The sequence below is a fragment of the Pantherophis guttatus genome, chromosome 2 (genome assembly GCF_059756535.1).
Source record: "Pantherophis guttatus breed Tessera chromosome 2, ASM5975653v1, whole genome shotgun sequence".
NCBI classification, from domain to species: Eukaryota; Metazoa; Chordata; class Lepidosauria; order Squamata; family Colubridae; genus Pantherophis; species Pantherophis guttatus.
In genome coordinates, this window is record NC_142064.1 from 78,067,338 (window position 1) to 78,091,130 (window position 23,793).

The window sequence follows — 23,793 nt, forward strand, 5'->3', positions numbered from 1 at the left end:
AGTGATCCAGAAACTTCTGGACGAGGGAGCGGAGCTTATCCTCCTGGCCCCTTATTGGCCCAGACGGCCGTGGTACACGGACTTAATGTGCCTGTCTGTGGCGCCACCCTGGCGCATCCCGGCCTCCAAGGTGGTCCTGTCTCAGGGAGCCCTGCACCATCTGGAACCCCAGTGGCTGCGCTTGACCGCTTGGCGGTGGAGTGGCTCATTTTAAATGTGGCTTACCTTCCACCAGATGTCATTTCCACCATTCAAGCATCACGCTGACCGTCTACAACCCGCATCTATGATTCCACTTGGCGTTCCTTCTCCTCATGGTGCTCCAAGTCCTCTGTCTCGCCAACTTCGGCCACCATCACTCACGTCTTTTCCTTCCTCCAGGATGGCCTTGGGAAGGGCCTGGCTCCAAATACCCTTCGGCGTCAGGTGGCCGCCCTCACTTCGGTCCTGGCGTGCAGGTCTACTGACTCCCTTTCCAGACATCCCATCATCCGGAGTTTCCTCCGGGGAGCCACCAACCTTCACCCCCCGGTTGTGCATCGCGTCCCTTGGACCTCAACAAGGTCCTCAAGGCTCTCATGGTTCCTCTATTTGAACATCTGTGCCAGGTTTCCCTTCGCTTGCTGTCCTTTAAGGTGTTGTTTTTAGTTACGATCACGTCAGCTTGTCGCATTTCGGAATTGGCTGCCCTCTCTATCCGAGCGGATCTCTGTATTTTTCACAACGACAGGGTCGTTCTCTGCATCGACCCTTCCTTTCTGCCTAAGGTAAAATCCACCTTCCACTGAGCTCAGGAGCTCGTTCTCCCAAACTTTTGTCCTGATCTGTCTCATCGGTTGGAATGATCCTGGCACACCTTGGACGTTCGCCGAGCCCTACAGATCTATATCTGCCGGACGGCTCCTATCCATAAGACAGAGGCTTTCTTCATCCCCTTTCTGCCGCATCCATCGGGTCCCGGGTCCCAGGTCCCACCTTGGGTAGGTGGATCAGAGCTACTTTCGCCATGGCCTACCAACAATTGGGTATTCCGGTGCCCCGCCACATCACGACGCAGTCAACCAGAAGTGCATCCACTTCGGCGGCCTGGTCCACCCAGGCATCTCTGGAGGAAGTCTGCAGGGCCGCCACATGGACCAGCCTCAGCCCGTTCATACGACACTATAAGGTGGACTCCTTCGTATCAGCGGATGTGGCCTTTGGCCGACGGGTCCTTCAGGCAGTTCATCATTCCTGACAGCGGCCGGATCCAGACTTCTCCCTCCCTGGGGACCTGGAGCTTTGGTATGTCCCCAGACTGACTGCTGTTTCCCTCCTATCAGGAGAATGGATGTTGGTCTTACCTGATACGTCCTTTCTCTATCAGGAGGAAATGGCAGTCAGCCCCACCCAGCGGAGTCATATCCGGGCTTGGGCAGGGAGGGGTGGTTTATTAATTCTTTATAATTCCAGGAAGACACGTCGCCTGAGTCTTCGCTTTTGCCCTCGCCGAACAACTGGAGAAGGCCAGGAGGGCGGAGCCAATTTGATTGGCAGACTCAGTCCTATGCATTAGATGGAGCATCTCTCCAGTCCGACTGCTGTTTCCTTCTGACAGAGAAAGGACGTATCAGGTAAGACCATTCCAAATTGCAGCCATAGCTCAGTGAAATCACATCCACTATCTTAGGCTTCTTCAGACAGCAAGCATGCATTTTGCTGCCTATTGGGAGACTAATATAGATGTATTTCGGACTGATTGGTCCTCATCAGTTAGCCACACCCTTACCATATATTCCCTCACCGTAGAGGCTAAGTATTTGCTTGGAACTAGGCAGTGAGTTTTTGCCTAAGGCCTCTATGCTGTTACTCTGTTCTTAAGAAGGTTTTTGTCAGCTACAATTTAAAGAAGATTAAGGTCGAAGTATGTTTTGAACTCTTAAGAAAACTGGAGAAATAGTAGCAGGAGTTTTTGTATGTGAATGGCCTCGGGAGGCATTACAATTATCAGACCAAGCAGGAGAGAAAATTAAATAATCTCTTCTGGTCCCAAGTTTAGAAAGTGGTATCAGTATTCTGTTTTTCCTGATAAAACAGCTCATCTAGAAGCAACTAGAAAAGCATTAAATAATGCTTCACATTTTTCTAGTGTCTCTTTGCAGAAAATTAGTAATATGCATATTTAAATACAATGTATTTTTGGACTGCACTCAATTTTAGAAATCTATTAGTGCTACCTGTGTGAACATGTAAACACAGTGGGTTCTACCTCATTTATGATGTTCTTCAAGGCCTCTCTTCATGGTCATGTTTGTACCTCTGATTAGCAATACTGGTATTTGTGTTATGTACTGTATTTTTCAGAGTATAAAACGCACCTTTCCCCCCCCTAAACGGGGGTGAAAATTTAGGTGCGTCTTATACACCGAATGTAGCCCTGCCCACCCACTGGCCCCTACCCTTTGGCCTGTGCCTTGCAGCAGTTACCTCCTTGCAAGCAAACAGCAAGAAAAAAAAGCTCCTTTCAGCTTCAGCATAGACTAATTAGCACAAGTTGATTAGATCGGCCTCCCGACTCTCAGCTGATTTGCTCTCAGCTGTTTTGCGCAGGCTCTGCTACTTGCTGCAAAGAGATAAATTGCTGGAGCAGATTTTTTTTTCCCTTGTGCTAATCAAGCTATGCTGAAAACGAAACGGAAAATAAAGCAGGCTGTTCGCTGTTTCCTGCAATGAGGCAAAATTAGGCAGAGGCAGAGGGAGATTACTTTTTCTTCTTTTTCCTCACCAAAAAAGGTTGGTGCAAACAATGGGAAATTTAGGGCAAAAGAGGAGAGTTCAAGATTTTAGACACAAAAGAAAAAATTATAATGATTGAAATATTTTTAATTATATATTGTGGTGAAAGTAGAAATGATTAAGTTGTGATTTGGAGGATTATATGGGCAAAACTGGGTTATTGCGAGAGTTTAAGATGTGAAAATGAGTAACATAAGAGGGGAAAATTATTTGGTTTATTATTATTGGTAAATATAATTGATTTGTAAGAAATTAGATTGTATGGAAATAATTGGAATATTCATGTTCATATTTATTAATATACAAAAAAGATAGTTATATAACTAATTGATTTATATTAAAATGTTGAATTTGTATTAAACAATTGTAATATTACATAATTAACCAATGTGAGGATGGATATAAAAATAGATGACAATGGGAAGGGGTATAATATAGAATAGAAGGGAAAAATTGAATTTGATTAAGATTAGAGATGAGGATGAAGGGTAATATTGGTTTTTTTAAAAAAATAGATGAGGAATAAATATGGCAAAAAAGAAATATAGAAATTGTAAATTTAATTGAAATGATTAAACACTGTTTAAATTTGTGAACCAGCCAAATACTCTGTTCAAAGAAAATACATTGTATGTTTGTACGTGTGTTTGTCTAAAAAATAAAAAAAAACCTTTAAAAAAAACAAAACAAAAAAGGTAAGTGCGTCTTATACTCCGAAAAATATGTATTTGTTTCTTTTTATCAGATTTATCCTTACCAAGTCCAGAACTGTGGATAAATAATTTCTAATCATGTTTTGTGCACATACCGTTTGCTGGATCTTTTGTAGCAAACCATTTATGAATCAGAATATCGCACCCCCATCCCCACCTCCTTGTAGTCTAGGGTTTCAGTTTTTAGCTAGATTTAACTAATAGTCCCAAAACAATGTGCAGAGGTAGAGACATGCATGAAGAATAAAAAGATTGTGTGAAGTTAATATACACTTTAAAAAAGAAATATCTTTCTGTGTCTCATTTCCTTCCCCTGGCCTTTCACCATTACAGTCAATAATCAATCTATAGTATCTTTATATCTGACATGATTATATGTAGCAGAATTACTCTGCTCCCAGGGGAAACGCACTCGAACTAGTGATTCCTATAAACATTCAAAGGTGTGTTTGTGTCAGTTGATCATTCTAATACTTAAACACTGTAAATCTTCTAAATTGAGAAAGTAATGGCTATATTCAATATTGTTTTATAGAGTGAGCCATCAGAAATAGTCTGTTTGAGAATCTGGTCAAAACTTTCCAGGGAAAGCTCAACTGCTGATGTCTGAATGGCCTTGTTATTACAAAATTTGTGTCTACACATTATGAAAAAATATTTAGATTATTTTGAGAGAGCATACCTTTTAATATGACACAGAATCTACTCTCTTCTCATGGTGATGGCAGAACCATATTTAGTATTAGCAAGACACAGATGCTTAATTGTACTTTATTGCCACATGTCAACATGATGGTGATGAGGTATAATTATTTTCACTGTTGACTGAAACACAATTCCATTGTTTCTCTCTTTCAAAATGGTCTTTTTCAGTATGAAACTTGACCTGCAATCATTGCAGATGCTTTGCTGTGTAGTGGGAAGAGCATCTCACTTTCAATATAGTTCTCAAAACACTCTAAATTTTATGTTTTGTACCTGTCTTTTTCCATTTTTCATACATATTCCCAACAGTGAGCAGATTCTGTTTTTGACATGCAGTGGTAGAGTAAGTAATTTTATTTTTAATAAGAAAATTTGGGGAAACTTCCAAATGACATCTGTACAGATATATTTTTAACTGCTCAAGACAGACTTCCGATCACCTTTCTGTTCTGTTAACATACACTTGGTAGGCTAAGTAGTCCTTGGGTACTTTGAAGATTGATACATCCTAGGCTTTGACAGCTATAGAATTGGGTTGCTCTGCCAATTTCAGACTAGAAGTGCAATTTTATTTCAGATGATATTAGTAGAACCTAAGAACAAGTTTCAAGACTATGTTATTAAGACTTAATGGCATGAAACATTTTATAAAATATGTGAAAAAATTAAAATCCTTCAGAACTTCTTAATCAGATGACAATAAATCATATATTTTGATAATCAAAATATTTAATAGAATATTCTAGAATTTTTGTTTCATCAAAACCATTTAGATATTGTTCAGTAATTGTTTAGTAATTACCCTGAAGCTTCAGACACATTTCCAGATGATATTTTCCAACATATGTATGTGGATATGAGGAAGTATTAGAACAAGATTCAACCTTGAAACATCCAACTAGCTTTTTCATATTTTGAGCAGCCAAATATCTCATGAGAAGACAATTCTATTATTATTATTATTATTATTATTATTATTATTATTATTATTATTATTTCTATTACAGCCTTACCACTGGCAGAGACAATCCAGGAGTATACCACAATCAGTAGTAGTGAATGCCAGCTAAAACTGATGAGTTGCCATCTTTAATCTTTTTCATGTTTTTTTTTTTATTAAGGCTGATAAAGAATTTGTATGGTCGTTATGGAAACGTCTCCAGGTTGCAAACCCAGATGTTACTCAAGCAATCAGTTTGGTTGTGGAAAGGTAAGAAGGAGGATTTTTTTAAACTTTGCATTTCATGTCCTACTCTATAAATAAAGAAGCCTTTAGCAGTGCTATTTCTGAAATTAAGATGTAATTCCCTAAAATATATTCTAGATATCTGGAAATCAAAAGTAGCTAAGCAGACAGCTATCTTTTCTAATTTATCCAAACATTCAACACATTCTACTTGTTGGAGAGTTGTAATCTAAACCATCCAGTTTAAAAAATCATAGTAAATTTAGTTTATGGAAAAAAAACTAATCTGGTATGTTTTAGTGTAAATGGAGATAGAGATATAAATGACAGTAGAATGACATTTCTACTTTCCTGGGTAGACTCCCGTGTTGGCAGAAAATTCTGTTGATGTAGATTTTTCCTTGGCTATGTTGCATCTGAAGTGGAGGTTTATCAGGATTTGGCATAGATCTTCATTCAAAAGCCACGTGGCTTTCTTAATACAGCCATTCTATAACTGTTCTAACTATGACAATAGTTCCAGTCTGGGACTTGTTATACCTTATTTCTCCCATGATGAAAAGAAAGAAGAAAGTCTGCCTTTTGTTTTCTACTCTACCCAGAATTAAATTTTCAAACACTAGATATGGGTAATCATTCTGCAAGAGCATTTTCAGGCTTTCTTTCTCTTCCTGCATATATGTGGGACACCAATTGGGACTATATTGTCTTGTTAGTTGATGCAGATATGAATTAAAATTATATAAGGTAAGCAATAGTTCTATAAATAATATTTCAAATTTATTTTTAGATAAATAGATTATACATATTTTTACCCAAGTTGAATAAATTTCAACTTAAATTTATTAATAACACAGTACAAATGCTCAAGATTGGAATTTTATCATTTCAAAAGATGGCAATAATATGGATCCCAAAACTTATTGTCCAATTAATTTCCTAAATATTCTGTATAAAGTATATGAACACTTTCTGTTGTATAAATTTCTGGATTGCCTAGGATAAATTTTTAGTCAAAGCAGGTTTTTTAGGAAGGACAGGTGAATAATAGATCAGTGTGTTGTTTTACAGTTTCTAGCATGTTTATACTTGTTCCCTTTACTTTTTAAAAAAATTTAAATCAGCCTTTGACACTATTCCTAGGGAAAGATTTTAATGGAAGTTGTTTCATCCCTTTTTAGATCAGAGGTTATTTTGCCTAATTATGATGTTGCAAAAAATAATTACACAAGTTAGGTGTGGTAGCAGATATCCATAATGCTTACTGCTTTAACCAAGGTAGAATCCATCCCCCTAAACTGAATAATAGGCAGCTGCCTGTGCTTATTTATGTTGATGACATAGCTACTCTCCTTCCAAATTGGATTGGCTTCAGAAGAAATCTACCAGCTCTTATGGATTATTCTAGAGAAAAAGGGCTTACAAATTATGTTGTTTCCCAAAGCATTGAGATACCACAAATATCAATGGAGATAACATCTTAGACCGATTTCATCTTCCAAGTATCTTGGTGTAGTATTCCAGTCCTTAGAAATCTGGTGTGAACAAATTTAATCTACCGTATTTTCCGGCGTATAAGACGACTTTTTAACACATGAAAATCTTCTCAAAAGTTGGGGGTCGTCTTATACGCCGGGTGTCGTTCTCCTGTAACCAGGCAGACCAGCCCGAAAGGCTCTGACGAGCCTTAAATGGCTCTGGCGATCCCAGCTCTGACGATCCCAGCTGAGTTCCCTGCAACTCAGCTGGGATCGCCAGAAACCACGTAAAAGGAAAAAAGTTTTTTCCCTTTTACTCTGAGGATCCCAGCTCTGACGATCCCAGCTGAGTTCCCTGCAACTCAGCTGGGATCGCCAGAAACCACATAAAAGGAAAGAAGTTTTTTCCCTTTTACTCTGACAATCCCAGCTCTGACGATCCCAGCTGAGTTCCCTGCAACTCAGCTGGGATCGCCAGAAACCACGTAAAAGGAAATAAGTTTTTTCCCTTTTACTCTGAGGATCCCAGCTCTGACGATCCCAGCTGAGTTCCCTGCAACTCAGCTGGGATCGCCAGAACCACGGCTCTGACGGTCCCAGTTCTGACGGTTGATCCCATCCCAGCTGAGTTCCCTGCAACTCAGCTGGGATGGCCAGAGCCATGTAAAAGGGAAAAAGTTTTCCCCCTCCAGCTTGCTTACCTCAGGTGCTAGTCGCAACGCTTGCCTTGCTTTGCTTGCCTGAATCTATTCAGGCAAGCAAGCAACTCCCTGCCTGCAATCAAGCAAGGAGTTAGTTGTGGACTTCAACTCCCAGAATTCCTCAGCCAGCAAAACAAAGCTGGCTGAGGAATTCTGGGAGTTGAAGTCTACAAGTCTTAAAGTTGCCAAGGTTGGAGACCCCTGTTCTATTGGGTAAGTTTTTTTCCCCTTTGGGAGCTTTAAAAAAAATAGTCAATTGGGGTTTTTTTAGTTGTTCTTTTTTAGACCTAGCCATTTAAAGTTTAGGAAGTTTTAAATTTAGCTTTCATATAAAAATAAAAATAAAATAAAATAAAACAATATTTGTGCAGCTTTCTGAGATTTAGTGTGTTTCTGTAGTGTTTCACTCCAACTACACAAACACACAAAATCTCACAAAGCTGTATGTGGAATTTTGTGTGTGTAAAGTGTGAAAGTTGGTTTTTTGGACTTTTTGTGGCTGTGTGAGGTTCCTGCTTGTTGCAGGGGCCATTTTGGTCTAGCACAGCTGCTTTTACATTGTAGGTGAGCCAGTTGATGTTTTTTAATTTTTATTTGGTGTGCATTGGAAGAGGGGCAGTCTTATATGGCGAGTATAGCCCAAACCCTATATTTTAACAGGAAAAGTTGGGGGTCGTCTTATATGCCCAGTCGTCTTATACGCCGGAAAATACAGTATTTTTAATAAAATTAATAACTGCACAAAAGCCATATTAAGCTTCTTTCAAACCAAAACTGGCAAGAATCTATCTGTTGCCATAAAGCTAAATCCATTTCTAAGATGATGTTTGATTCTCACATATTGTATGTAGATACAAACATTTAACAAACTTTTATTTCTAAGAGAGCTGTTTGAAGTAGCTTGCTATGTTTGTTTATAAACCACCGCAAGACAGTATGGGTGGCACACAAATCTAATAAATAAAATAAAAATAAATTTTCATTTTTTCTGAAAAAATTGGCCAAAAAAAGCCTTGAACACGGGCCAAAAAAAGCCTCAAAAATGGGCTGAAAAAATGGGCCGAAAAAGCTGAAAAACAGGCTGAAAAAAGCCCCGAAAAGGGGCCAAAAAGCCTTGAAAATGGTCTGAAAAAAGAATCAAAAACGGGTTGAAAAAAACCCTGAAAATGGGCTAACAAAAAGGCCTGAAAAAGGACGTAAAAAGGCCCGAAAATGGGGCATGCGGAGGCAAAAAAAGGGCTAGTGGGTGGGCGGAGCTTCAGCAATATTTGGTCTATAAGACACACAGACATATTCACCCTCTTTTGGGAGACAAAAAAGTGCATCTTATAGTCCGGAAAATACGGTAGGTCCTTGATACTGGCAAAATATGAATAAGAAATATTTTATGCCAGGAAATGATCTATTTAATACTTGCTCAACACACTGTGGAACTTTTTCTTTAGCTTACTTTAATGTTTTCTCACTTCAGTTTTGTATCCTTTTTGCAGAATTAACATGCAACTGCATTCCAGCTGAACCTGAGACTATTTGTCTGATGTCCTTTTTACAGCAACTTGTGCCTACCCTTCATAAGCCTTTGCTAATAGCGATTTTGTTTGTTTTGAGAACAATTTAATTTGCTTCCTATTGTGGGACTAGAACCCTAACATCTTCCTCAAGTAACTCCGCCTCCTGCCCCCCCCCCACCACATATAGAGACATTATTTCTTTTGGCTGCTTTTGTTTTATGGAGGAAATTACTCTTTTAATCCTTAGGATGCCACCAATATATAATTCAGTGTACACCTTGTTAATCTATTGATCATAAAAGTTTTGTATGATTTTTAAATTATACATAGTTTTTTATATAAATTATATATAGTTTTTATATAAGTATTCTACTATTTGCATCTGTAGCATTATAGTGAACTATATCTTTTCTTTTTATTGGTTTTATATATTTTTTTAGTTTGAACTTTGTAACTTTTATATTGCAAATGTGATGTTAAGGGAAATGGAAGAGCAAAGAAGAAATATATCCCACTGTATAATGCCTGGACTGATATATAAGTTGACAGTTAAAAACTCTGTCCCAGTAGTGCTCTTAATTGTTTATTACTGTAAATATGCAGAGCTAAGAAACTTTAAAGAGAAATATTTGATGAATACAGTCACTTAGTCTAATCATGTTGTTAAATCAATTAATGCTGCAATGCACTTTTATTTGCAGTACTTTTAAAGTATCTTTTTATCTGAGAGATTATAATTAAGGTGTGGTACTTAGAATCTTTTGGGAACATATACCTTTGTACTGGTTTGATGTCAGGCTGCTTAATATCACACAAAGAAAAGTAACTTTTCCTATTCAGAATACTTTTATGTTCCCAGACTGGGACTGAACTGCCCTAAAAATTTCAAAATGAAACAGGATCATTATTGCATGTAATGTTATTCGCGAGATACACAGAACAGATCACACTTTTCAGCTTTCGTTGCTGAAGCTACATTCTTTGTTAATTTTCAGGTACAAACAAAAAATATCTTTAGTGTGCAAATAAGAAAAGCCTTTGGGAATATGCTAAACCCTCTAGGTATTTTTAAACAAGCCACTATATACCCGTGCTTGTATACTTTCCAACTACTTTAAATACCATTGATCTTTGAATTATGTAACAAACAGAACAGTATTCTGTTTCTATCTCATTTGCCTTTGAAACTTTTTTCAGCAGTTAAGTACAAATAAATATTTAATAATTAATTCTGAACACTTTTATTTAACAAAAAAAAAGCTGGAGACATTTCTGTAATACAAAAATTGCTTCTAGAAGATGAGACCTAACAACATACAGATTTGAAATTAACTTCACCATTTGGGAAATCGTCTTTTTCAGATGACTAATTGACATGAGCGTGGGAGACAAAATCTCTATTCCAGCTATGGTAGACGTTTCTTAAAAAAAGTTTCCATTGCTAAATCTATGAATGGGCAGAGTAATAACTGCTAAGGCATAGACATTTTCAACTTTTCATATCACAAATTCCAGCATTTACTCTATTAAAGAACCATGGACCCACAAAATAGAATTTTTTTTAAAAAAAAAATCCATTTTTTTTGAGAAAATTAGATATTATGCAGTGTTTTGGAATAATTCAGAAAACATTTCAGATCATATGGAAGCATGAATATTTAATTTTTGTATATTTCATGTTTCTAGAGTACCAATTTCTCTCGAGGGGCAGTGTACAGTATAACTGATGTATAAAACAGCATATAAAATTAATATTTGAATATTAAAATTCATTTATGATTTAAAAAATTAAAATTATATTATTACAATATAAAATTTCAAAGGAACAAAAAATTCCAAGGTGGCCATTTAACATTAGCAATTGCTTATTGGTCAGAGTAAGAAACTTAGGAAGGAGCTGCCCTAATTGATCAGGCTTTAAAAAGAGACAGTGGTAGATTTGTACTTTCAGACTTGTTAAACTGTTGTCAGCCCTTCCAGGTAAATCAGACAGGAAACATCACCAGATGAGTTAATTCTCCAGCAGCGTGCTGAGAAGGGACATTCAGGTAAGTCAACGACCGTTCTACTTTATCATAAGGTTATAATAACAGAATCTTGCATATCTGAAAGTCTCCCGCCATTTCTTTTTGCAGTCTGATCAATTAGGGCAAGTCCTTCCTAAATTCCTTTCTCTTATTAAAAAGAGAAATAGGACCAAGCTAAATTCTCCTTCTCTTGTGAGAAATGTACACATGTTTGCACAAATTATTGGGGATAATCTGCTACAAATACCACAGAATCATTTGGGAAATGTGAATACAGTGTTACAAATTACAAATTCCAAAAAAATTAATACTTGCATATCCTGTCTCAAGCACGACTAACCAGTTGGCCTCTGCTAGCTTTACACGTTTTTGTAGATCACGTTAAAAAGGATAATATATATCCTTTACTACTTCTAGTTTGGCATGGTTGTGGAAGAGATAGATGCTCTTTTGAGGCAAAAGTGTATTTTACCTATGTATGGGTTACTCGTCCCAGTGGCGTGCATATAAATTGGTGGTAGTCTTGTAGATTTCCCTCTTCCTATACAAACGGTTGCTCCCATTCCATCACAGAAAGAGAAAAAAAACTAGACAACCTATGCTGTATTGTGTTATCATTTCAGAGATATTTCTTTACCTAAACAGAGAAACATAATGCCCGTGTATGAGTAAAAAAACAGTGGAGCAGGAGTGACTTCCAACTTCCTGCCATTGAGTTTCTTTGTGGTTGCTATTTGATTGATGAGGCAGCAATACTGTAAATGGGGTTGCTGGTCAGTAATGGTATGTGGGTGTGTGTGAGAAGTTTTATATATATTGTGAAGAGTTTGTGGGATTATGCCAGTGATGTTTGTGGGGATGTGCCAGAGATGCTGCCATAGATTTGGAAGGGTGTTTGGACGCACGAGAGGTACTGCTTTGGTCAGATAGGACACCCAGATAGCAATGCAAGTAAAGAGGTTTGTGTGTGGGTCACAAAGGCATGTAAGAGGTGCCATGTGAATCGAGTGAGGGCCACGGGGGGGGGGCAGCGTGAGTCCAGAAGAATGCATTGGGGTGTATGAGAGGTGCCACAGGTTGGGAAGGTGCCTTGGGATGCATGGGAATGTGCAAGAGATATGAATTTATGTTTAATAAATTCACCAAAGACAGAAAAAAATTATATCAGGAGAAGAATTAGATTTAGTAGACCACTATATATACCTTTTCCAATGGATCTCAATGGAAGTTGATACAATGAAGAAAACTGAACGGCGTGTTAAATGTGGTTGGCAGACATTTGGCAAGCTAGGCATAATTTTCTTCCTATGCCTGAAAAGATCACTGTATGCTACGTGTTCTAACATATGGCAGCAAAACTTGAACACTAACCTAACAATCGATACAAAAGCTACGCATGGGGCAAAGAACCATGGAAAGATACATGCTCAGCATCCCAAGACAAGATAGAAAGACCTGCACATGGATTAGAGAACAGTAGAAAGTATACAATATCATCAAGACAGGCAGGTGGACTAAGACAGATATAGAATGGATTCCACTTGATAAAAAGTGTCCACAAAAGACCTAAAGCAAGATGAATTGATGACATCAGCAAGTATTGTGGGCCCAATTGGCAAAAGAAAGCTCAAGATCGTATTGGTTGGAAAAATGCAGAAGAGGCCTTCATCCTGCAGATAATGGCTAGAATAAAGAGATGCTGCGCAGGTGAGGGAGTGCAAGCTGGAAAGAATGTGTGGAGGTATAGAAATTAGCATAGAATGTTGAAAATGAAGATCGTATGAAAATCATATAACTGCAGTAGCACCCAGTAGCACTGCAACAGCCACAACCTTTGTTTTCATTCAATCCCTAGTCATCTCATGACTGGACTACTGTAATGCTCTCTACATGGGGCTACTCTTGAAAAGCATTTGGAAGCTACAGCTGATGCAGAGTGCAGCAGTGTGGCTAGTTGGGGGGGAGGCAAAAATGGTCCCTGTAACACCACTGCTCCATGAACCGCATTGGTTACCAGTCTGCTTCCGGGTGCAATTCAAGATGTTGGTGATAACCTTTGAAGACCTTCATGACATGGGTCCAGGTTACTTGAGGGACCTTCCCACCACAGTGGGATTGACCTGTACCTCTCATGCTGGCAGTGGAGGCATGCTGTGGGTCTCGTCAGCCTGATTATTCTGACTGGCTGGGTCCAGGAGGAGGACCTTCTCTGCTGTTGCTCCTGCTCTCTGGAAGGTTTGGCTCCAACCCTTCTATCTTTTCATAAGGGCCTAAAGATGTCAGTCAGCTTGGGATCTCAGTGCGGGAACAGTGCAATGGAGGTGATTGATTAAATAATAACAAGATTTTTTTCTTGGTTAACTGGATTTTCATTTGTGTTTGAGATATTTACCGTATTTTCCGGGGTATAAGACGACTGGGCGTATAAGACGACCCCCGACTTTTCCTGTTAAAATATAGGGTTTGGGCTATACTCGCTGTATAAGACTACCCCTCTTCCAACGCACACCAAATAAAAATTAAAAAACATCAACTGGCTCACCCACAATGTAAAAGCAGCTGTGCTAGACCCAAAATGGTCCCTGCAACAAGCAGGAACCTCACACAGCCACAAAAAGCCCAAAAAAAAACAACTTTCACACTTTACACATACACACAACACAACACAACTGGCTCACCCACAATGTAAAAGCAGCTGTGCTAGACCCAAAATGGCCCCTGCAACAAGCAGAAACCTCATACAGCCACAAAAAGCCCAAAAAAACAACTTTCACACTTTACACACACAAAATTCCACATACAGCTTTGTGAGATTTTGTGTGTTTGTGTAGTTAGAGTGAAACACTACAGAAACACACTAAATCTCAGAAAGCTGCACAAATATTATTTTATTTTATTTTATTTTTATATGACAGCTAAATTTAAAACTTCCTAAACTTTAAATGGCTAGGTCTAAAAAAGAACAACTAAAAAACCCCCCAATTAACTATTTTTTTTAAAGCTTCCAAAGGGGAAGAAAACTTACCCAATAGAACAGGGGTCTCCAACCTTGGCAACTTTAAGACTTGTAGACTTCAACTCCCAGAATTCCTCAGCCAGCTTTGTTTTGCTGGCTGAGGAATTCTGGGAGTTGAAGTCCACAACTCCCTGCCTGCTTGATTGCAGGCAGGGAGTTGCTTGCTGATGGAATGGATTGCAGGCAAGCGAAGCAAGGCAAGTGTTGCAACTAGCAGCTAAGGTAAGCAAGCTGGAGGGGAAAAAGTTTTTTTCTTTTACATGGCTCTGGCGATCCAAGCTGAGTTGCCTGATTAGCAGGCAACTCAGCTGGGATCGTCAGAGTTTGGATCGCCAGAGCCATGTAAAAGAAAAAAACTTTTTTTCCTTTTACATGGCTCTGGCGATCCCAGCTGAGTTGCCTGATTAGCAGACAACTCAGCTGGGATCTTCAGAGCTTGGATCGCCAGAGCCAAGTAAAAGGAAAAAAGTTTTTTCCTTTTACATGGCTCTGGCGATCCAAGCTGAGTTGCCTGATTAGCAGGTAACTCAGCTGGGATCGTCAGAGCTTGGATCGCCAGAACCATTTAAGGCTCGTCAGAGCCTTTCGGGCTGGTCTGCCTGGTTACAGGAGAACGACACCCGGCATATAAGACGACCCCCGACTTTTGAGAAGATTTTCATGTGTTAAAAAGTCGTCTTATACGCCGGAAAATACGGTATATCAACTAATAGCTATTAAAGTAGAATGGAAAGTGTTCCTTAATTATGAGGTGAAAAAATTTGAAGATGGTAAGATGCATTATGTTCACTTAAATATTAGGAAAATAGCCTTAACAAAACATAATGATAATGAAACAGTTTTTTTTACAGTAGTTTATAGCATTAACATTTTTAATCCTGTTTGCTTGTTTATTTATTTACTTACTTATTTATAATATTATCCATAGACTTCCTTCAGGCATGTGTATTTCAAGAATGTTGTTTTCATTTCATAGTAACTTATGAAAGATAAGTTTGTAGTCAAGTTTAAGCACAAGGAAAAACCAAACAATCTCTTCAAAGTACTCGGTATACTGGATTTTCAGTATGTGAATAACTGCCTGTTTTGCAACTGAATGTTTATATTCATGAGCAGAAGATCTTTGTTAGTTTTAAATGTCCTATTCTCTAGGGAAGTTGGATTATGTCTAGTAAGGTCTAGAAACGATTTAGCCTTATGAAGACTGAGTAAAGAGTGCAATTCGCTCTTTCTTTTTAGATGAGGCCGGGTGTTATGTGATCTGAACAAACTGCATTTTTTTGAGGCAGGAGAGGAGCAGAATACAATGACAGGACAGAATTTAAATTTTACATGAATTATTTCAGATCTTCTGGCAGCATATCAAATGAATCTATTTGTATTAAATCATTTAGCAATGCTCATTGATTAGGCTGCTGTACATGGAGTAATTTAATCAATACGAGTTTGTCATGTATCAAATTTCTTCTTCAGTTAATCAACATATATAGCACACTGTCATACAGACTGATTACCATATTGTCACTGGATTAAAATATGGGATTAAACTAGAGGACATGAATCTTAGTAAATCTAATAATAATAAATACCTACTTTTTTACTTTCCAAAATGTTGTATGTAAGTACATCTTAATATAGATTATAAAATATGTGTTTTGGTCACATCATATAGTCACTGCTTAGTACCCTGAATAGAAAAACATGGCATTGCATCTAAGGTCAAAGAATTGTGATAGTTCAAAATTGATGAACGTTTAAAACCCTTTTTCATTAAAAATTTTCAGAACATTGAACATAAGTCAACATTCCATGGAGAAGGAAATATTACGCAGCTTGTATGTGTTCATATCTGCATATCGGAGCACAAAATATTGACATGATAATTGCAGTCAAGCCTAACTGAGCAGTGGCCTGTGGGAATTCAGCTGGTGTTGTACCAACTGGATGGCTGCTCAGGACACAGTTTGAAATGCAAGGTGCAAGTTAGCATTTTATTCAGCACAAGCAGGCATCATTTAAAAATCCTTGGGGGAAACCCTGGTGATGTGCAGATGTTAAAACAGTCTGTTCTGAAGCACTGATCTTTTGAACACTGTAAGAAACTTGTGTATTTTATATGAGAAAGTGCTTTCCAAATTAAGAAGAAAATATGATGCTTAAAGTATTCATGCTAGTAATTGAAACCATAATCTCTACAATATAAAACATGCATAGCTGTAAAACCATAATTTTAGACATTTGGCTTCTACAGTAAGTGTAAAAAGACAACCAGTTTTCTTCAATTAAGCCTCCTTGCTGCTATACATAAAACAATATGTGGTGAAATATATAATGTAGAGCAAGCTTATAATTGTGTAACCAAATGTTTTATTTTATTACAAAGTAAAAACATAATTTGTAGTCACCATATCTCATTAAAACATTAGCCATATTAAAAGAAATAATATTTCTTTTAAATATTTAGGCACAAATGTGTGTGTGTGTGTATCTGTGTGTATCTGTGTGTATCTGTGTCTCAATATCAGTTATATTTAGTGAAATTAACAGTATCAATCTTTGCATTTTTAAAAACATTTATTTTTCAAATTCTTGCAAGATTTTTAAAGTGAAATTTTATGCTTAAGATTCATTAGCTGAGAAGCTAGAGTATTCTGGTGTAGCAGAAGATCTCCTATCATAGATATTTACAAGTGTGGGATGGGAGAACATAGTTAGATCCTTTCATTTTAGAAAATGCTAAATGAAACTCAGCCTTGTTTTCCAGGTACAGAAAGTCTTATACAGAAGCAAAGCATCACCTCTGCCACCATGTCTTATATTACTTTTGAAATCCTAAGGAAATACACAGTTTCTATAATTCAGTTATTCAGTTCTAATATGATGTTAGCATGGCTTTTTGACCATGAAATGGCATGATTTCCACAGATAGCCATAGCTTATGTTTTGCAAACTACATTGGCTGGGTTCATGTACTACACTAAGGTAGCATACCAATTCTCCATTATGAGTTAGCCTGAAGCTTGTCTGGACCTTGTACTTGAGAGAGGGATAGTTAAAATCTCTGGCATTCGTGAAGACTGATGTGCACTTCTCTTAAATTAATACATTTAAAATTTGTAATTATATCTTATTGAAGTGAAAAATGCTATTGTGAGTGCACAGATCTCTTTGTATGTGTAGGGGAAAAAAAGGGGGGGTTTGGAAGAGAATAAATATACGTCGATAACGGGTCTTCCTTACAACAGGGTATTTTACTCTATAGTAGTTTATAGGCTTCTGTATTTTACCTTTGTTTCTTCTAAAAGAGTATATTCAAAATATCAAAAGTTTTTAAGAGCTTATTTCCCTCCTGTTCCTACTAATGTTCCTGTTTCTTTGGGAATAGAAATAGAAATAATTAACGTTTGTCTCAAATACATTGTTTTATAAACATCAGTTACTTGGTTAACAAATCTGTCAAAACCATACACAAAAAGAAAGGAGCTATCCATTTGAAAAACTAGTGATGCTTCTATCCACCTCTTATACATGCATGGTGATATTCCAGGCGCCCTTTTTATGAAACCATCAGAATCTGCAAACACCTGCTTTTGATTTCTTCTTGACAAACTCCTCCTCCTTCATTGACCTGTGATGAAGTGCCAGATCTGATTCTTTTATATTCTCATACAGATGAAATTATACTAGTGATGTTTCCTCTGATACTATAATCAGTGTAAAATATAAGCTTTGAATGCAGAAGAACCAGGTTCGGCGTTTGTCATCTCCAGACAGAGCTGTGAAACTTTGTCTGAAAAATCTTACTGTTGTCAGCAGAAATAAGAAAGATGGACCACTGATCTGGCTTGGCATGAGGTAGCTTCTTGGCTTCTATAGGCTTAGCCAATTTATATTTAGGGATTGTTCAAGATCAGATTTTTTTGTTTCATACACTTATTTCATTAGAATTAAATCCTAAACTTATATACCAGTTCAAAATGTAACTTCTTTTCTCAGAGCAAGATTTTGATAAAAAGTAAAAGATATATCCACACAGGGACCTCATTGGATTGCCATCACTACTGCCATCACTGACCAGTTAAACTGTGGCTATTTGAAGCTGATATAATGCAATTTTTGTCTTGGTTCATGATGCTTTGTGTAAAAAGAAATTTAATAGATTTTTACCACAGACCCCAATTTATGCTTATATTCATAATTTCTTTTCAACACTATTGCTTTGCATATTTATTACAGGAATGATAATATGTTAGGAGTGCAAAATACCTTTGAAAATATTTGTGGTGTATTAGAATCGTCAGGTTCTGTTTTCTCATCTAATTCATTGTTAAATGCTTCCTCATCATCTCCAATATTTCATTTTTGACAACTCATTAAAAATGGGCCAAATCCCAGAAAATATGATTCTGTCATGTTGTATAATATATAGTGTGGGCCATATGCAAAAGAAAATGGTTACTTAATGGTTTAGAATAATTTCTTGATTTTTTTTGTTTTTTTTAGGTATCAGTAGCTGTTGAAAAGTGACTGTGAAAAATCCATGGATTAAATACAGCTCTGTTAAACATTTAAAATAGGCGGTACTTATGGGAAAAGTGATTGGAGCTTAAGCTTGTATAAATTGACAGCCTCTCTTCACTCCATTTTTCATCCTAAAGAAGTCTGCAAATATTCTTAACGCACATCATTATTGCTCATCAGTGGTTCTAATTAGCTAAACTGGAGTTTGTCTCAGTCATTGATCATCATCAACTCTTTGACAGTGCATGCATATATTTTTTCTGATTTGGGTAAACACTTTTTAATGTGTGATAGGCATGCGTAGCGTATATTAATTGAATCAACCACAATTTTCCAACAATGCAATTTACCTTTAAAACCAAGCCTTAAATCTGCTTTCCCCCCTCTTTTTCTGTTTATCATACTTAAAATGAAGCTGTGGGTTCAATGGTATTTTACAAGCTTGAAGCACAGAACAATATTATTTTGCATCCCTTTTGGGAGCCTCCCTGTAATGAGTGTTGGAAGTTATCCTACGCCACCAGGAGGAGATGCTGATAAAATTCTGTACCAGATTTTAATTTATGCTAAAGGCCTTTGTTCACATACACTATATGCAAATTTGGTGGTAAGATTTAGATGGCTATTATGTGTTATAGTGTTAACTGATTCCATTTTCCATGTGCATTTAGGATTTGTTTTACATCTGTTACCTGCAACATAAAAGAAAAATTTATGTTCAGTTCATCCAGAACAAAATAAATCTTCCTTTGTTAAACAGAATCTAAGTAAGAAATTATATTCTTAAAATTCTAATTATGTAACATGTAAGGGAAGTTTTAAACACGACATAAATAACTCTAATAGAAAATTTAACTCTGTTTATTATATCATTTCATGTTATAATTACTGTACTTTGGATATTAACACAGTATGCATTCTTTCACTCAACTTTAATCTTTAATTGGATTAACTCACACTAGACATTTCAGCATTACAAAGATGTAAAATATGGGCTAGAGGAATGCCAGCAAATACCTCTTTTCTCTCACTTGAATAGGGTCTCATGGTAGTACTAAAATTGACTTGTCTATTAAGGAATTCACTGCCACAAATGGTGAGATGCTTATCATATGGATTTTAAAGCATTAAATGTTGCTGTAGCAGATTTACCTGTAATTTTTAGTCACAATATCCATTTTTAAGAGAAGACTTATCTTGATATTTGATACAGAAAGAGAGATAGAGAAAACTTTCCCCATACTGTTCTCTTTTTGGTTTCATCTCCCTGTATCATGGGTATACGTGCAAAATTGAGCTTGAAAATAAAAAGAAACCCACAGAGATTGAGTCCCTGGATCAGTCTTTTTTGGGGTGGTGGGAGGAGGGAGGCTTAGTAATACTCCAGGCTCTGCATCTTTTGATTCCAGAGACTAGTAACAAGGATAACTTCTAGTTAAACTCCACTTCACCATGAAGTCAAATGATTCAAATCAAACTCATAACCATAATGCAGCCTTTATGGATGTAACATTTGCATGAGTCTTATTTCTTCACCGCTTTCATAAGTAATTAATTTATAACCAAAGAACTGTCTGTCTGAGCAGTAGAATAACAATTTAATTTGTGAATTAATATTTTTTCTGGATTATAAAGGACTCTGTAAAGAAAAAAATATTTTGAAGACTAAAATCTTTTGGAAAAACAGTGAGTTGATGTAAGAAAGTTTAAAACGGATAAAGGGGATAGTTATTATGGCGTTGACTTGCTCAGCCAGAATGCTTCTGGTGGCCTGGCACAAAGAAAGACTTAGACGGCTATGTAAAAAGCTGCACCATCTGTGCCACCATGAAAAGGAGACCTGGAAGACACCCCCCCCCGACTGCTCCAACAGGTGGCAGAGCCAACAAAACCATGGGAGGAGATTGCAATGGACTTTATAGTTGAATTGCCAAAGAGCAGGGGGAATACAGTGATCTGGACTGTGATTGACTTATTCTCCAAGCAGGCACAGTTCATACCCAGCAGTGGACTACGCTCAGCCCACCAACTAGCCAAACTCTTCCTGAAGCACATCTACCACCTGTATGGAGTACTGCGCAGAATCATCTTGAACAGAGGAGTCCAATTCACGACTAAGTTCTGGAGGGAGCTCGTCCATTGGATTATCACAGGGCCTTAGCTTGGTGTTCCATCTGATTGAACTCCATGGTAGAACAGTACTTGAGGTGCTATGTGAACTACCAGCGGTCCAATTTGGCTGACCTTCTCCAATTCACAGAGGTTGCTTACAATAATGCTGTTCACACTAGCACAGGGTTAACCTTTCAAGGTAGTAAGCAGTATGGACTTTGTCCCAATGCCATAATACCCAAGGGAACCCCCCTCCTCAGTCAGTTTGACTGATTGGATGTTGATACTGAAAGCGTCGGGGGAAAATGTCAAGAAAGTGCTAGCTAAGGTGGCACTTAAGGCTAAAGCTTCCCAGCAAGAAGCTGGGACCTAAGTTCATGGAGCCATTCCCCATAGTAAAAATCATCAACCCGGTCACAGGGCAACTGGGGCTGCTCCGGCTACTGGGAGAATATACACCCAATGTTCCATAGCAGCCTGTTAAAGCCTGTGGTTGCGTCAACCCTGAGACCACCACTCTGTGAGTCCCTGGATCCAGTGCTCATAATGGGCCAAACCCATTATGAGGTGCAATGCATCTTCGACTCTAGGTGGCACAGGGGGCAACTCCAATCCTAATCAAGTGGAGGGACTACCCTCTATCAGAGGCATCCTGGGTAAAGAGCAGAAACATCCAAGCTGACCATCTCCTAGCTAGATTCCATGAAAAGAACCCAACCAAACCTGGGGGGGAATCTCACCCGTAAATGATATACCTGTACTCAAATTGTTTTTGCTCTGCATAGGTCGCCTTCAGGAAGTGAGGGAGGCCGAATGTCAATTTATGAAGATTTCCTGCCCTGCTCCTGAGTTGCCATAGACAGGGGGATGGGAAATCGCGTCGTGCAGCTGCACCAAGAAATTTATTCCTCAGTCATAACAATATGCATTGTGGCTGAGCAAGTCAAGGCCATCTCTGTGGATACCAGCAATGCCTAGAAGGGAGTGACTTCTACAACCCACGAAACTACCTTGTTGGGGAATGTGACTGGGTGACACACAACAGGGTCAGAGGCAAGGCATGAAGGAAGGGAGGTGAAGTCATAGTTGGCTTCACCTAGGTAATGCTGACATGGTGCTCCTAATAAAATACTGGATTTCTATTGCCAGATGGCTTCAGACTCTTAATTGCGTTAGGGCACTGGTCAGAATCCTGACAGGCAGTAAACGGGCAGCAGCAAACAGGCATCGCTGAATGGGCTGCGGTGAATGGGACGCACCAAATGGGCCAGATGAATAGTGTTGTGACTCCGACCCCTGAGCCCGTCTTATCGGAGGGAGAAGGCTCCGAAAGTGAAGGAGAGGAGTTGGCTAGGCCTCCGTCTCCAGGACCCTCCTCTCTGGCAATGCCTCAGGTGTCTCCCAAAGGAGAAGAGATTGGCCAGGAACCAGGTTTCGCCGAGCAGTCGCAGTCGGACAGTGACGGAGATAAGTCTTGGCTGGATCCACGCCAGCGTTGGAGAGACAAGCGCACGCAGCAGAAAAGGAGGCATGCCAGAGATTAAGCTGAGTCACTGGACCACACCCCACAGGGGATAAAAGGGGGTGTGGTGGCCATTCAGGCTCTGTGAGGGACAAAACTAAACAATTAGCGAGTTGCATTGTATCTCTGAAACTACGTTATCTGCCTGCCTTGGATTTAATACGGACTGGACTTGACAATTCTGTGGCTTTGTGTATTTGTTTTGGTTTATCTGACGGAGGAAGAACACCTCCCTCTGTGAGTAAAGTTCTTGGCAAGCAGCTACTGAATTGCTGCCAATCCCGTTATTGAAGGAATTTATTGTCTGCAAGTTTTATTTAACCCTTGGCTGACTGTTTGTGTGCGTGTGTGAGACGGGGACAGAACAAATACTGTATGAATGCTGGGAGGCAGAGGCAGATTTTTTTTTCTTGTTTTCCTCCCCAAAAGCTAGGTGCGTTTTATAATCCAGAGCGTTTTATAGTCCGGAGTGTTTTATAGTCCAAAAAAATATGGTAATCATTAAAACAAAAATCCAGCAGTGTACAATTGTATAATGTTAATAATACTGAATTTTCTGATTTGTGCAGGAACTGAACAATATAAATAATGTAGCAAACCTGATAAGTGTTGCTTTGTAATTAGCACTATTTGTTTTTCCTTTCTACTGCTGCATTTATTTATTTATTTTAGTATAAATTATGGCACACTGGTTTTTATTTTTGCCACATCTGGAACTTGATTGAGGATATACAGAGTAAGAATCATTTGGAACAAAATCTCCCTACCCAGTTTCTAAACAGTTGTTGATCTTTTAAATATGCTATATCTTTTCAGTATACCAAAGGGAAAATAATGATGTTTGTTAATATGCTACTCTTACTGTATTGCCAACATGAAAATAGGATTTCTTTGATATCAATAATGTAAAAGCAGGAAGGGAAGGATTCTTCAGAAATACTTAATCTGGAAGATATACCACATATCTTGTAAGTAAGCATATCTAGTTTTGCTTTCATAAACACTACATCATTTAGAATAAAGTTGTCTTCATTGTTTGCAGATAAAATTTGCTGTCACTTGCCATATGTTCCATGATTAATTCTGCAAGGCTGTCAGCCACAGATAATTTAATTTTCCATGCTCTAAAATGACATTCATTATTGGGACATGAAAAATTCAAATGATTAGCAGCAAATTATGACTAATAAGTGTCAATATATTTTTGTTTTTAGAGAAAAGCAGAAGGCTGAACTCAAGGACAGGAAGGTTTTGGAGATTTTGCAAGTTAAAGACAACAAAATTCAGACACTGGAGCAGGTTAGTATTTTATTTAAACTAAAGGTGACAATATTGTTGCTCTAATTTCCTTGAAACTGTGTTAAATACATTCTGTTTTCTGATATGTATATAGCTACTTGAGGTTTCAGGTTTGATCCAGTTTTCTGAATATTATTAGTTACTGCTAATTTTCTAGAATCAAAATGGAGTGTGGAGGGACTTGGTTTCATGATATTACAATTTTATATTTTATTATTTCTTCAGTA

General features: G+C 37.9%; 1 protein-coding gene across 4 annotated transcripts in view; it reads left to right on the forward strand.

The window, feature by feature from the left end:
• Nucleotides 1-23,793, forward strand: part of CNTLN (centlein) — a 200,038-nt gene that overhangs the window by 13,920 nt on the left and 162,325 nt on the right. For all 4 annotated transcript variants that reach the window (XR_015732281.1, XM_087886302.1, XM_034410493.3 and 1 more), the window contains exons 2-3: nt 5,315-5,403; nt 23,482-23,566. Coding sequence is in view for 3 of the 4 variants with exons in the window: in XM_087886302.1 (XP_087742428.1) it covers nt 5,315-5,403; nt 23,482-23,566 (174 nt within the window). In the remaining variant the exon portion in view is untranslated. The remainder of the gene's footprint in view (nt 1-5,314; nt 5,404-23,481; nt 23,567-23,793) is intronic.